The following is a 15272-nucleotide window of genomic DNA, read 5'->3' on the forward strand; positions in this document are numbered from 1 at the left end:
TTGCTTCCAAGGAGCCAGTTTTCTTCTAACTCTTCTAATGCTGGGCTTACACTGTGCGATTTGTGGCTTATTTTGAGACTGATTTTTCAGTCGTGCGACCATTTTGGTGATTCGCCTTCATCGTGTGGCGTGCATTGTGTAGTATACGTGGGGTAACGAGAAGCGATTAACACCTCACGATCAGCTCCTGATCAAACCTGTTTGAAATCCTGTCGGCCGTCGTGAGGGTGTCAACGCAGCCTCTCACACTGCGCACACGCAAACACATAAATGTTGGTAAAAAAGACGGAGCAGCACGGCAGTTCAGCGTATGACTGTATGCCCAGCTTAAAGTGGTGTTTCTTTGGACATTGGCTGCCTCTTAGCGCATTTTCAGTACTTATACCAGGCCATTTTCAGAGCGATCTTTGTTTTGTTTATTAAGACACTTAACACTGATCTATGAATCATTCATGCATAAACAAAACACTTAACTCAAGGGATGAACCAGTGTTGTATTGACACATAACAGACAACTTAGCAAAGAACCAATTTTAAACTGTATTTTTGGGCTATTTTTGTTACTAGCAGCCTGGCACAAAAACACAATTTGTTCCCATTTATTTAGTTGACTCTGTGAAGAATGCCAAAGATAAGAGTCTGACTGGTTTTTCACCAAAAAGGTGATTCTCAAAGAAATATTAGCAAGAAATGTGGTATGTCTCACAAGCTGTGTCCTTAAAAGTATATCCTTAAAAGAAACTTAGGAAAGTGGACAAGTGATGACTAAGGACTATCTGCAGCAGATGAACAGTATTTCAAAAGTCATGTCCTTAAGAAACAGAAAAAAATCTTGTAACGCCAGAGCTAGCACACAGGACTTAATAATACATCCGGCCCTTCAAATGATTCATCTACTGTTCACTGAAAACCCATCAGAAAATGTCTCATTTGAAGGGTTTCTATCAAGAAGGCTTTCTTATGGAAGGGAAATAAGGACAAAAGGCTGAGGTATGCCAGATTACACAAGAACTGGGCTGACAATCAGTGGCAACAGGTCCGATGGAGGGATGAATCCAAATTAAATTGTCATCGGTATGTACAGTGGAGGTCAGGGAAAAGGTAAAACACCCATCTCGGAAATAAAAGTGGAAGCTTTGGCATGGTTTGTGGCTGAACACAGAGAGAACCAGCAGCTTTTAATCTGCCAGGCATTACCGTCTGGATATTATCTGATTGACAGTAGTTGCGTTTTTCAGCATGACAATGATCACAAACATACTGCAGATCAAGTAAAAACATACCTGGATAGAAAACCAAACAGTGGAGTACCATTAGTTATGGACTGGCCCTCTCCAGAGCCAGGACATCAACATTAATGAAGCAGTGTGTGATCGACAGAGAACAGAACAAGAAGCAGCCAACACCCAAAGAGCTTTGAATGTCCTTAACTTCCTAAGACCCGAACTCTTCCACAGCATGCATTTCTAATTTCTCTTTGATATTCGGGCATATTGGGGCCCGATGAATGCAAAAACAAAGAATTACCAGATTTTTTTTTTTAACCTTATTTTTCTTTTTAAGAAAAATAAGATCCACATATGAGGATATTCGTTTAAAATTCTGATAGAATTGTAGCAGTATAATGTCCTCGTAAGTGGATATCAGGCTCATGTAGAGCAAAATTGAGTATTTTGGGCTTTCCATCCATCCATTTGCTTATCCTTTTCAGGGTCACGGGGGGCGCTGGAGCCTATCCCAGCTGTCATAGGGCGAGAGGCGGGGTACACCCTGGACAGGTTGCCAGTCTGTCGCAGGGCCAACACACAGGGACAGACAACCATTCGCACTCACACCTAGTGGCAATTTGGATTATCCAATTAACCTATCCCCACAAGCTGCATGTCTTCAGACGGTGGGAGGAAACCAGAGTACCCGGAGGGAACCCACGCAAACATGGGGAGAACATGCAAACTCCACACAGAAAGACAAGAAGGCTTGATGGTGGAATTGAACTCAGGGCCTTCTTGCTGTGCAGCAACAGTGCTAACCACCGTGCTACCATGCACGTTAAATAACCCAAAATGTGATGTCCACATATGTGGACGCCAGGTCCTAGGAGGTTAAAGAAGCCCGGAGAACTATTCCTGAAGACAACTTAAAGAAATTAAAGAACATTTGCCTAAGACAGTTTAGGCTGTGTTGAAGTACAAAGCTGGTCATACTAAATATTGTCTTTCAAATTCGTTAGAATTGTACATTTTTTCTTAAATCCTGTATTTTCATTAATATTAGCATGTTGCAGTAAATATTGCTACACCTGTTAAAGAAATGGGAGCTAGCAGGAGGCTTTTGCACAGTACAAATTGATAAATAAAAGATGAAAACATGATGACTCAAACCAGGAAGTGCCTAACAAAAAAGTATGTTAAAACATAGATGAGAATGTGAAAGAGTCTGAAACTTAAGATGTTCCAACATCTCTTCCCTCACTCAGGCCAGCGACGGGAAAGCAGCGAGCGGTGCAGTTGAAAGCATGAAGACGGAGCCTGACAGCAAAACCAAAGGTGAGAAGTTGCATCTTAAGTGTCGTGTAGGCGAATCTAGCAAAAACACTGTGCTAATGACAAATCGACGCACAAGTCACTTTCAGCTCATCACATTCTGGTGTTTGGTCAGGAATCCTTATTCGTCATATTTTAACAAAGGGAAACCCCTTTAACAACGATTTCAACCATGAAGAAGAACAGAAGCCTGCTAAAGGAGCAGAGTTGCATGTAACATGTTCCAAAGTAGCACATTACAGTAATCACATGACTCAGAAATGGATTACTGTACATGTGTACTCACCTTCATGTTACAGTTGTTACATGTGTAACCTGTCCCTAAGTTACCAGATAGAAAAAAAATCCCCAAAATTTTCCCTTTTTCTGCATGCTCGAAATGCAATCATCTGGCCTTATTTCATGTGGCAGGAAGTGAAAAATTGTGGTTTAGTGGTTTACAGGTTTTGAAGATATTATTTAAAAGAAGAATATTTGCTTAAACACTAACTGCATGCAGGCTAGAAGCAGCAAGCATCACAAAAGACTAAAACAAAGCATACCAAACAGAAGGTTTCCCAAACAAGCAGCCAAATTTTTAACAGGTAACAAAATGACAAGCAGTCCAAAATGTGCCTTACTTAGGTAAGATAACACATAATTTAATCACAAGACCTAAGACAAGGGTTCGAGGTCTGTCTGCGACCGCCTTTTTATATTTACCTTCGTATTTGATCCCTTTTCTCTTGCCGTTTGATTAAGTTTAGATAAATTAGACGGTCAGGACTCAGTACTAAAACCTGTTGGTTACTTTAAAGAGAAAAATCATAGTGTGGGTTTAAGGAAACCCTTCCACAATGGTAAACTGTCTCTCAGCTTTCTCAGCATTCCCCTGGTTCCTGCACATTAAACAATGATGCTGAGAACGGCTCGTAAAATCTCAAATACATGTGCAAACCAAACAGGATCCCTTCATGTGTTCCATTCGGTCAACTACAAACCATGTTTGCTATCATTTCCTACACTTTTTGCAGGTTTCCTTTCATTCTAATAAAGCGTTGTTTCTTATTATCATAGTGTCTAATGTTGTTACACTGTTTTGAAAGTGCTTCCTCGTTTGGGCTTTTGTCCAAGCATGTTCGTTTATACAAGAGAACAAACTATTTTTTTCAGAGTGAATGAGTTTGTCCATTATTAGATCACTGATAGGGATTATTATTGTTTATTGTAAAACGTATGGATAAAAGACTTTAAAAGATGATTAATAAAAAAAATGACAAAACAAATAAGGGATTATTTGGAACTTTTTTATATTTCCAATTATAAATTACATTTTTTGCTCGATGTGTTGATGACGTTCTTGCATAATGAAAACACATTCTTCTATTTATGTAGGTCAAATCCAGTTTGCCTTCTTTGTCTAAACCCTCTTGTTTCTGACTTTTTCGGTGGTTTTGTTCTATTAAACTGACTTGACTCCTTTTGACTGGCTGTCAGGGCGGGAGCAGTGTAAAGTCCTCTTTCCATACGAAGCACAAAATGAAGATGAGCTGACGATCAAAGAGGGGGACATCATAAATATCATCACTAAGGTGAGCGAAGCATTGTGCGATTTCGTATTCGCATCTGCATTCACTTCCAGGCATCTGCAAATTCAAATAAATACTTAAAAATGATTTTGTCCAGGATTGTGCCGATGCAGGCTGGTGGATGGGGGAGATCGGGGGAAGGCAAGGTGTCTTCCCAGACAACTTTGTCAAGCTGCTAGAAGTTGAGAAAGAGGTGATTTTGTCATGACTCGCAAAACTTTCCAGGTCATAGTGATGTTTGAAATCTGCAGATGTGGTTTTGTGATGCTTCTGCATCTGTATGTGTTTCCAGAGACCAAAGAAACCGCCTCCTCCAAGTCCATCGTCGGCAAAACACACCACAGGTAACAGCTCTCATCTTCTTGCTTGTTTTTGTGGTCTGAGACTATAAAAAAAATAATAAAGGGGGGAAAATAGTAAAAATAAAGAAAGACAAAAAAACCTTTGAACTCTGACTGCAGAGAAAAAGTCAGAGGTCAGGAAGGCTCCTCCTGAGCGGCCTGAACATCTTCCCCAGAGAGACCAGGATCGAGGTAAAATCTGACCTGCTTTGACTAGTGCTCGGCTGCACTATCTCACTTATTTGCTCGGCTGATTACTAACATCCTTCATACTAATAATAATCATATAACACCCTGCTGGGCTTCTTTACATAAAAAAGACAGATTCTTTTCTAGTTCAAGTTTCTGCAGATATCACTTACGGGAATTGCCCCGCTATTTTATGAGCAAAATAGCAGAGCTTTGATTGAAGAGGTGCATCAGTATCAGTCTGTGTGCAACAGGAAACTATGTGTTTTAATGTGGTTTTAAGCATAAGAAAGACTGGCACTGACTGTGCTGCTGGTGTTAGACGGATGTCTCCAGATGTCTGCACAGTGGCCGCGATGTCATTGTATCAGAGCAGCACGAAATGATGTCTTTCTTTTATATATATGCGATATACTGTGATTGCAGTGGGGTTAAAAACATACAATCAGAGGTAAAAAGAAAAAGTGTCATCAGCCTTATGTGTTACTTTGTACCACTGTCAAACTGACTTCCATAACTCTGTCATACATTTAAATAAAGTAGCAAAGTTTCTATGGTTGGAGTTTGCCTTAGCTAAAAAAAAACAAAAAAAACCCCCAAACAATTAAGTTCGTAAGTTCTATGATTTTGTGGCTGACAGTTTTTAAGGTGTTGCTTGTTGTTACATCAGTCAAAAGCAGTCGTGCTGGTACACTTTTCCGTGTGGCTTCTTTGCACAGCAGTACATGTAGGAGGGTGCTACTGCAGCTAAGTGCTTTTAAGAAGTCTCCAAAAGCATGAAAGGTTTTACCATGCACAGCTAAAAGTCAGTTTTTGAGACAGTTTTTGCTTTGTTGTCGTTATTTATTTAAAGATTTAATCTTTATTAAAAGATTAAATCTGGTTTATGGTTTATAGACCAGTATATGAAGTATGTATTATGTGGAACATGAAATAGTTAGAACTGGTTACTGTTTATTTAAGTCAGTTTTAAAGAATTGGGAAAAGGATGAAAGTTGTACCTGTTTACTTTTACAATCTTTTACTGCATACGCTCTGGATATTGTATTTAGTCTTTTGTCCTTTGTAGACCTGGCATTGACTGCAGGTCACTCTAGAAAAGGAGATTTTTAATCTAGACTCATAATAAGGATAGTAAGTATCCTGATTGGTTGTAGGTGTGCCCACCTTTGTAAGGGGAGTAGGGGGAAATAAATACATTCTTGATAAAAAAAAAAAAAAGATCCAGAAGCAGGCTGGAGGATAAAGTGACTCTGCTGTAAGGAAAAATGGATGTAGAAAACAAATGGCAGCAACTTAATACTTCTCATATTCATACTAGCAACATGAGCACTCAGAGAACACAAATCCCCCCAAAGGGCAAGAGCTAAAACGTTGGTGTTTTGTGATGATCTTATTACACTGTGCTCGCGTCAGCTTGTTATTAAAAAAAATAAAAAGTGTGATGTACAGCTCTTTTCACATCTATTCTTATGCTGTATTACTCAAAATGATTTCTTGAATTGTTTTTGTTCATGGTCAGCTATGACCTTGGGTCAAGATCAGATGCATAGCCAATCACTGTGCACACTGGGTTAAATCTTGAATGAAATCACACCAGTTATTTTATGCAACAGTGATGGAGGATTTTCTCGAATTGTAACATAATAAATGGTTTTTGTTTGGCTCATTTTTAGTAGAAGCTTAAATACTTGACAAATACCGCTGCCACCCCCTCGATGCCTGATTTTTTTTAATCCTTTCTGTCCTCTGTTGCCCTGTTTGTGTGTTTCCTTTTATTTCCTGCGGCCCTCATCATCCTTTAACCTTTACAGCTGAATTATTCCTCTTTAAAGGTCAAAATTTGTTCATTTTTGCCGAGGCAGCCATATTTACCTTCCCCTTGTCTAATGATGCACGTGTTTGAGTCATGCTTGTCCCTCTGCATGCATATCCAGCTCTGATCTGCTTGTGTGTTCTCATTGTGTTGTATGATTTTTGTGCGTATGTTTGTTTTGTGCGTAGGTGAAGAGGTGAAACTCGGAGACATCTCTAAGCCCACCCTCCCATCTCTCCTTCCCAAAAAACCCCTCCTTCCAAAGTCAAGCGCCTCCTCTTCCTCCCAACCCCCGCGGCGTCCCGAGAGACCGCCCACACTAGCGTCAGTACACACACAAACACACTCAGATACACAAAGCTCCCTGATTTGTACATGCCTGAGCATAATGAGCCTAATGTTTACGTATGGTTTACTTGCTCAGGTGTGATAGCCCTAAATCTGAGGGCGGGGCTTCGACACCAGATTCTGCCCCTGACAGGTCACATGACACCGGTGAGTTAGACTGACAGAAGCATCGAGCAGTGATGCAGTGTCAGAGCGGGCTCAGAGTTTTTGCTCTGCCGGAGTCTCTAATATGTTTCTGCATTTCTGGTGTGTGTCTGCACAGATATGGATCTGGACGCAATTGTTTCTTCTACAGAGAAGCTGAGTCATCCAACGGCATCGCGACCACGAGTCACGGACCGCCGACCCCGCTCACAGATCATCACACCAGTGAGTCAGTCTGTAGTCGGCCTGTCAGAAATGACTGTATATAAAGAAAGAAAGACAACATATTTCTACAGACCTCAAACCAAAATACAGTCGCCCCCTGCTGGCTGTGTGTAGATTAAGATTTGAATGCTAACCACTCTTTTCTGTTAATACCAATACTTTAGAGTCAATCAGCATTAAAAAAAAAAAAAAAAGAAAAAGAAAAAAATGACAATTATAAAAAACCTTTATGCTTGCAGTATGGTCATGTTTTACCAAAAAGTCAAGGCTTACACTGATGTCTTAGAAATTCTGACATCGCTCTATGTAGCATATGATGGTGCTACTCTTTATTCAAGTTTTTATTTTATTTCTTTTCTTTCCAACCAAGTGTGGTTTCTTTTTGGACGGTTTTCAGTCAGAAACATCAGCCATTGTTTGCTGATACATTTACTGGAGAATCTGTCCTTCTGCATTACAGGGGATTTATACTTGCTGTTAAATCCACACTGTAGGTACCTTGTAACCATAAACCCCCCTGAATAAGTCTAAATCAGCACTTAGTAGCTTAAACATTGCTACAGTGCTACATTGACTCACTGCACCATCTTTTGGTATAAATTTGTATTACACATAAATATGGCCTAGCCCTGTTTTAACTTCTGTTGATACGCCTTCAACATAGCACACAAAGATTTTGGTCAGGAAGTTTTAGCAGATGTTTCTTCACATTCTTCCGATAGCTTTAGGCACTGAAATTAAATTCTTTTTCTTTTCCCACCCTCACAGCTTTTAATAATAAATGTAATTCAGGGAACTCAATGAAACATAGCTTTGTTTTCATGCTGTCACAAATGTCTTAATCAAATTACTTGCATTTTTATCACTTCTGTTTCCAGCATTTCATCAAGACTTTGTTACTTCAATTTCAACCAATGCAAGGCTTTTGATAGCCAACACCCCTCACCACAGATTTATTTGTGACCTTTAAAGATGCTGTCAAGCAAATAAGCTTAACTTCAGAATAGACTTAGATGTGTCACGACTGAGCAGCTGGTGCGTTTCAGATGCGAACCCAAATGCAGACACAGGAGCACAGAGCTTTAATTCCAACAAAAGGCGAGCCTTTATTTGGCTGATTGCAGGTGGCAAAACATGAAACTAAGAAAACAAAGAAGACTGTGAACACTGTAACTGAAAGACTATGAAACTCAGTGAAAGAAAACTATGAAAAACCATGAACACTGAGTTACTTTGAAACACAGTGAAGACAAAAACCTATGACACTCTATGACTGAGAGATAACAGACGATGCAATGCTGAACACAGGAAGACTGAGGACTAAAATACACACGAGGTGATCAGGGGAAACGGAGACACATGAGGACACAGCTGACCAGAATTAAACATAATTACAACACCGGGGAGAATAAAACTAACCACATGAACACAGAACACTCACAATCTATTTCAAAATAAAACAGGAAACTAGACATGACAAAACTAAGCCTACAGACCTAAAAACACATGATAAACTAGACAAGAATCCAAACATGGAAACCAAGGAAACAATAAATGATGGCTGCCTTTAACCTAAACTAAATAGGAATAACACATGATCACAAAGCTAACATGAGAAGAATGCAAAAATAAACTCGGACCGCTGGGTCAGAGGCCCAGGCTGTGACAAGATGTTTCTCCTCATTTCCATTCTTCTCACTAAACTAGATTGTCCTTGCAAAATATGAATTTCTTGTGATGCTTTTTAAAAATTATTATTGTCTCAGTTTGTATACAAGGAAATTATGTTTTGCTTTCTTTTTGTTGTGGATATTTTGCTATCAGAATATATCTGTAGTCTGAATAAAGAAGACCAGTGAATGTATACATGTTTAAGCACATTTCTTTTTTTTGCAGTCTTCTCTGTCCTGCACTGACCTGGACGCACCGATAGTGGAGGTCAGGAAGGACAAGGAGCGAGTGAAGGACAATCACGAGTCTGTCTCCACCAGATCTGTAGATGCTTCCCTGAGGAAAGGAGTACCCACCATCTCTGTACGGCCATGGCAGTTCCTTGTGCTTCTCATTTAATCCATCAGGGGGCATTACACTACAGAATTTCATGTTTTTTGACTTGTAAAACTGTGTTTTGGTAATTTTACTCAAGGCTTCTGGCAAACGTTAGTGTTGGCAGATAAAAAAAAAAAAGATAAGGCTTTATTTATTTACATGAAGCACATTAAGTCTCTTTTAAGGTTAAATATCACAAAAAAGGTCAAGTTTGACTCTTTCTTTTGTTGAACATTATCAAGTTAGTGAAACAATCTAACAATAAATTCCAGGCCCATCCAGCTTGCAGCTTTGATCATACAGACACACACATACTTTTATTCTGTAAAGTGCTTAAAATCAAGACAGAAATTTCTTTCTTGAACCTAAAATCCTGCACAGTCTCTTATTTTTTTCATTTTCTGTATATTTTAATCACCAAGGACGTTGTGTACGAGGTTAGATCTTGTATGTGAGAGGTAGAAAATATTATAAATGCTAAATTCTTCAATTCTTCTTGTTGATCTGTGTTTGGGAAAGGCTCCTGACAGTAAAGTACCACTGCCCGCCAAGCCCTCTATCCTGAACCCGCCAAACTCCAGCCATCGATCTGCCTCTCCGTCTTCCTCCTCGGGTCTGAGTCCCTCGCCCGAGCTCCGGCACTCACCACAAACACCCCTATCTCTGGAGGAACTCAGGAACCAGCTGAGAGACCTGAGGGCCTCCATAGACCTGCTGAAGAGCCAACATAGGTGAGTGTGTGCCTTTTAAGCCAGCAAGTGTAGGTTGTTTCTTGTATATGTACAATCATGATTTGTTTGTGATGGTTTGTTTCAGGCAGGAGATGAAGCAGCTGGCGACCGCACTAGATGAGGAGAGGACGATTCGTATTAATTTACAGGTGAGTGAAAGGTGGTGAAGAAATGAGAGGAAAGGAGATGGCTAAGAAATAATATTGATTATATTAAAACAGGCCCACAAATTAACAGCAACTAGTAAATATGTTATTAATGTAAAAAAATATATGATGAATTCATCTAAAACTTTATTTTTTTATGTGTTTTGGAAAATTAAATGTGTTTCCTTCACATATGCTTTACTTGGGCAGGCTGCCACGGTATATTAACAGTCACACAAGTATATTTATTACCAATCCCCCCATTTTTGATGCTTATCTGGGTCTGTGTATTGGGGGAGGAGATGCCCAGACTTCCCTTTTCCCAACCACCTCCTCCAGCTCTTCTGGGGAAATGCCAAGACATTTCCAAGAATAAGCTGAGAGATATAATCTCTGCAGCATTTTCCACCCTCCCAGTAATGTGTTGATATGTAGGTGTTCATGTAATGATAAGGTTTACCAGCAGGGGGCGCTGTATTTAAGAAAGCTCATGAATGCCTCCAGGGGAGCACATAAAAGAAGACTGGTCTGTGGTGTGACAGGATGAATGGTGTCAATAAAATGTTTGGAGCAGTAGCTCGCAAGGCATAAGTGGATGCTGTGTTATTTTTAACGGGCGCTACGAAGACAACACAAGTAAGACATGTCCAAAACACCTCCCTAGAAAGAGCTGGGATGCATCAAGATCAGATGCCTGAACCACCTTAACTGGCTCCCTTCAATATGGAGGGGTACCAATTCTACTCAGAGTCCTGCTCGAATGACGAACTCTAGTAATATTTCTCTATTAGTTTTTCATCCATTGAAGAGCACAGCCTCTTTGGTCATGGAAAATGACCCCCCCCCCCCCCCCAAAAAAAAAAAAAACAAACAACAACAACAACAACAAAAAAAAAAAAAAAAAAACTTCCCATACCTAAGTATGCTTTGTATTCTGGGATGGAGCCAGGAACTATAGACATGCTGTGAAATGAACATAAATTTTCCATGTTTTCCAATAGTCCAAAACATAGCCCCTTCTTCCTGTATTTACTTCCTGTATTGATACCTTGGTTTGCTTGGACTTCACAGCTATAAGTTTACAAACTCATCAACAGATGAGTTCATCTAGTGTGTATGATGCATGCCACAAATACAATCTGTATCGATGGGCAACACGGTATGTAAACTCAAAATAGGAGTACAGGAAGTGTCAAGAATCTCTAATCAGAGATAGAGTATTGGCAGTACCTGTGTGTATAGTTATGTAGTTAACCATCTGTTTTGACATACCAGCATTAATTTGTACTTAACTATATCATTTACACTTTTCATAACCAAATTTCTGATACAAATTTTTATATTCATATCTTTGGTTGTAAATATAACTATTTCTAATTGCTATGAAACTAGCTGAGCTCACGGTTGTGTTTGCTTCACAGATGGAGGTAGAACACATTAAGAAGAGCCTTTCAAAATGAAGACTAAAGCATCCTTATTGTCACATTCTTATCACCACATTGGAGGCCATCCTTTGAAGACATTCTCACTGCTGGTCTGAGACACTTCAGCCAAAAGAAGTTTGTGCCAAATGATCATCACAATCAGCAACAGTTCAGCACCATGGAGTCAGCCACCTTCTCTCCCCGACGCCGCCTTATCCTGTGTTTACTTCTTTATTTTTCTTCTAAAGAGGCTTCTCTGTTCAGTTTACTGCTATTTTGTTGGAGCTTGCTGTACCACCGGTACTGACTGACTGCGCTGCAGTCTGTCGTTGCGTGTTGCCACGGTTACAGAACAATGACACAGAGCCAGGGCTGCTGTGGCAACCTCACTGGTACTTCATGTTTCTGTGTGAAAGAAACTTTGACCTCTGTAGCTCGGTCGGTTCAGACGACCCCTGTGCTGTTCTGCGTCCACTCTGCGGCCTTCGCCTCTTATCTGTGTGTGTGTATGTTTGTGCGCTTGTTTTCCTTCCATGTGAGGACTGTAGGCGTACATACTGAAAATGGGGACACTTTTGCAAATGTAAATTAGCCGCATTTGCCCTGCATTAACTTTTCTGAGATGTACTTACCAGGTTTTCAGTGGGTAAACAAGGAGATTCAGGGAGTCAGTCAGGGTCACAAAAAGAAAAGTGAGCTATTTCTGTGAGAAGTGATGTCACTAGTTCAAGATAGCCCTTTACTGGAAACAGATAAATTATCTAATGACTTGCAAAGTTTTTTTTAATTTATTAAAATTATTACGTGCCAGCGATACAATTCCCCTGGACAACATTCAGGTGTGGCAAACCACCTTGGGCATCATGTCAAATAGGGCATTTTGCAGCTACCAGTTTTTAAAATGGGCCACACTCGTTTTTCTTAATTTCTTCATTCACATTTTTAAAGCATCAGCAGCTGCAGAACAAATCCCGAATCAGGGGTGCCAACAGTGATGTCCCTACAGCTAGTTCTCTACCAAGTTTCAACTAGGCTGGGTAACCATGAGACTTTAGTTCCCTTGAACGTTAGTAGTGTTTTTGGTGGAAATGCGGCTATTGTTGCATTTACAAGATCTTTACTTCTGTAAGGATCATATAAAGAAGATATATATCTACTTGTACATCTTTGCATGATTTACTTAAACTGTTTTTAGTCATGTTTGTAGTCATGGCCTCTTTTCCAGTGAGCCCACTCTGCTATGACTGGTCAGCCTCCAGAAGCTGCTAGGGAGCCTGAGACCGTTTTCCTTTTTCTTTGTTTGTTTGTTTTCTCTAAAACGGTTGGTACGGAGGCCTATCTCCCCTCACCACACTCCCTGCCGGTGACTGATGCCCTCAGGGGTCGGTGCGTTGGTGGTTCTTGGTGTCCGGGGCTGGGCGCTCAGGTATGTACCAGCTCACTCCCGGTGACTACTTGGCGGGGCCTGGCGCCTGCTGCTCGGTCAGGCCTCTTCCGGGGCGCGGGGGGCCCTCGGGCCTCCGGCCTCTGTGCCTGTGGCTCGGTTCACTCTGGCACAGCTGGCTGCCGGCAGAGCCGGCGGGCACGCCGGTGCAGCCCCCTCTAGCTTCTGCCCGGTGGCTACTGGGTGACCCCTCATCTGGGGATCCTCAGCCCTTCCCATGAAGGTGGCACGGATGCCCCTCCGGTGGTCCTCCTTGGGCTCTTGCACTCTGGGGCCTCTGGATGTCTGGGGCCTGGATCTCCTCCATGCCTGCTTCATGCCCTGGGGGACGGGGCTATGGCTCTCTACATCCTCTAGCAGACCATTACATGGGGAAACCATTTGAATACAAGCGCGCCGATCCACACAGGTGTGCACATGGGTGTTCACTATTCGTAGACTTAAATCACACCTTTCTTGGCTGCTACTTCAAAGCACATTGTGCGCTGTCTGTCCTGCGTGCTGCACAACAACATTCAATATTTAGTATTTACTGCTGTTTTCACTTAGCTAGATTAATGCGATGGTGTTGTGTATAGTATGTTGCATTGTTTTGTTTTTTTTTTTTTGCTTGTTTTCTATTCTTTTTCTCTCAACAGGTGATCCCGGAGATATTTTTTCTTCCCCCCTTTCTCACTGTCCCTCTCCCCTTCTGTTTTTCTTTTCCTTCCTCTTTCTTTCTCCCTTTCCTATCCCTCACTCATGTCTGTCCCGTCTGTAACAACTGAAAATAAAATAAATAATAAAAACAAAGGTCGATCAAATGGACCAATACGGCAATGCCATGATGATCCATTTGGCAAAATAAATCCATTGGGTATCCTTGTTGGTCTTCAGACAACAATTCTGACGGCTAAAGAACCAAATGGGACAGGCGGAAAAAAAAAAAAAAAAAAAAAAAAAAAAAAAAAAAAAAAAAAATAAAACGGTTGGTAGCATTGTAAATGGTGAATAAAATACACCATCATAAAAAACAATATCTAAATAACAGTAAACCACACGTGTGCCCTTAAAGGTTATCATTTGGATTAAGAAATAAATTACGACAAAAATTAATGCTCAGGCCATCTAAGGTAGACTTCAGGTGGGTAAATCTGATGCCTCTGCCATTCTCAGCAGCAACATTCTCCCTTAACCACAGATGTGACGTCTGTGTTTTCAATCTGCAGTTGAACCTTGAAGCACATCAGGATACTGAAAAGCTTAATCAAAGTAGCTGGCACGATAAGTGCTGATACTGTAGGTGCTATTTACAGGAGTTTCTGGGTTTTTGGGGGGGAAACATATAAGCAGATGTCAGCAGCAGGTTAGCTTAACTTAGCATAAACACTAGAATTTATAGGTTATGGAAGCACAGTAAAATTGCAAACACTGAAAACTTCCAGACATTACATCTGTTTTAGCACATACTTAAACAACGTATGCCCAATTAGCTGTTAATATGCCTTATTTGCTATGCACCATTTATTTTATCCACAACTATCTAGAATTTCCATGTCATCAAACATCACTTTCATTTCGAAGTCAATGCCATATGTGTTTTCACAAAATTGTGAAATAGTTTTTACACAACTATTATAAATACTGTCATCCTTCCTGTGGATAGCTGTTCACACACTTTTGGTGCCAGACTGAAGAATATTGGAAAAGATGATGGCATAGTGTAGCAAATTTTCTAATGTCCTCTTTACATCTCTAGCTTGTTGAAAAACTGAAATGGGCTGACTTTGCTTATGGTCAAAAACTAGCAAGTAAGCAACTATGTTTTTGTTACGAATCAGACCCACTATATGATAAATTATCATCCTGAAGAGTTGCGACATTTGTTATCTTTGGAAAGAGGCCAGCTTACCCCTTCATTTACAGTTTTTATGTTAATAGGCTAACTATCTTCTGCCTCCAGCTTTATTTTTACTGTACAGGCATGACAGTTGGAATGAATCTTTCCATCTTGCACTCATTCAAAATGCAACAAAAGCACATTAACCCCAGATGGAAAATTATTCCTGCAGTGTTTGGCTGCAAATTGCATTTTTATCTGAAGAGAAAAAACACACTGATCAACTTATTGTGATTTCTTTTCCAGGATGGTTGAGAATGCATCAAGACACATAGAGACACATCTGTGTGACATTTATCAAATTAAACTCAATGCCTTCTCTACGTAGACCTTACTATTTAATCTTTTTTTTCTTGTTCAGTTTCACTCACATCTCCAGAAAGCTGACAAAACTGTTGCGCCGTTGGAATCTCACTCCTAAAAAC

General features: G+C 40.4%; 1 protein-coding gene across 3 annotated transcripts in view; it reads left to right on the plus strand.

The window, feature by feature from the left end:
* Positions 1-13934, plus strand: part of sh3kbp1 (SH3-domain kinase binding protein 1) — a 44724-nt gene extending 30790 nt beyond the window's left edge. For 2 of the 3 annotated variants that reach the window (XM_085172110.1, XM_085172109.1), the window contains exons 8-19: positions 2477-2546; positions 4020-4114; positions 4209-4304; positions 4404-4455; positions 4573-4644; positions 6646-6781; positions 6882-6952; positions 7068-7174; positions 9071-9208; positions 9743-9954; positions 10040-10103; positions 11522-13934. In XM_085172110.1, coding sequence (XP_085028236.1) covers positions 2477-2546; positions 4020-4114; positions 4209-4304; positions 4404-4455; positions 4573-4644; positions 6646-6781; positions 6882-6952; positions 7068-7174; positions 9071-9208; positions 9743-9954; positions 10040-10103; positions 11522-11560 — 1152 coding nt within the window. In that variant the 3' untranslated portion in view covers positions 11561-13934. The remainder of the gene's footprint in view (positions 1-2476; positions 2547-4019; positions 4115-4208; positions 4305-4403; positions 4456-4572; positions 4645-6645; positions 6782-6881; positions 6953-7067; positions 7175-9070; positions 9209-9742; positions 9955-10039; positions 10104-11521) is intronic. The other variant, XM_085172111.1, reaches the window with a different exon arrangement.
* Positions 13935-15272: the final 1338 nt, after the last annotated feature.

This window comes from Neolamprologus multifasciatus, chromosome 9 (genome assembly GCF_963576455.1).
Source record: "Neolamprologus multifasciatus chromosome 9, fNeoMul1.2, whole genome shotgun sequence".
Lineage (NCBI taxonomy): Eukaryota > Metazoa > Chordata > Actinopteri > Cichliformes > Cichlidae > Neolamprologus > Neolamprologus multifasciatus.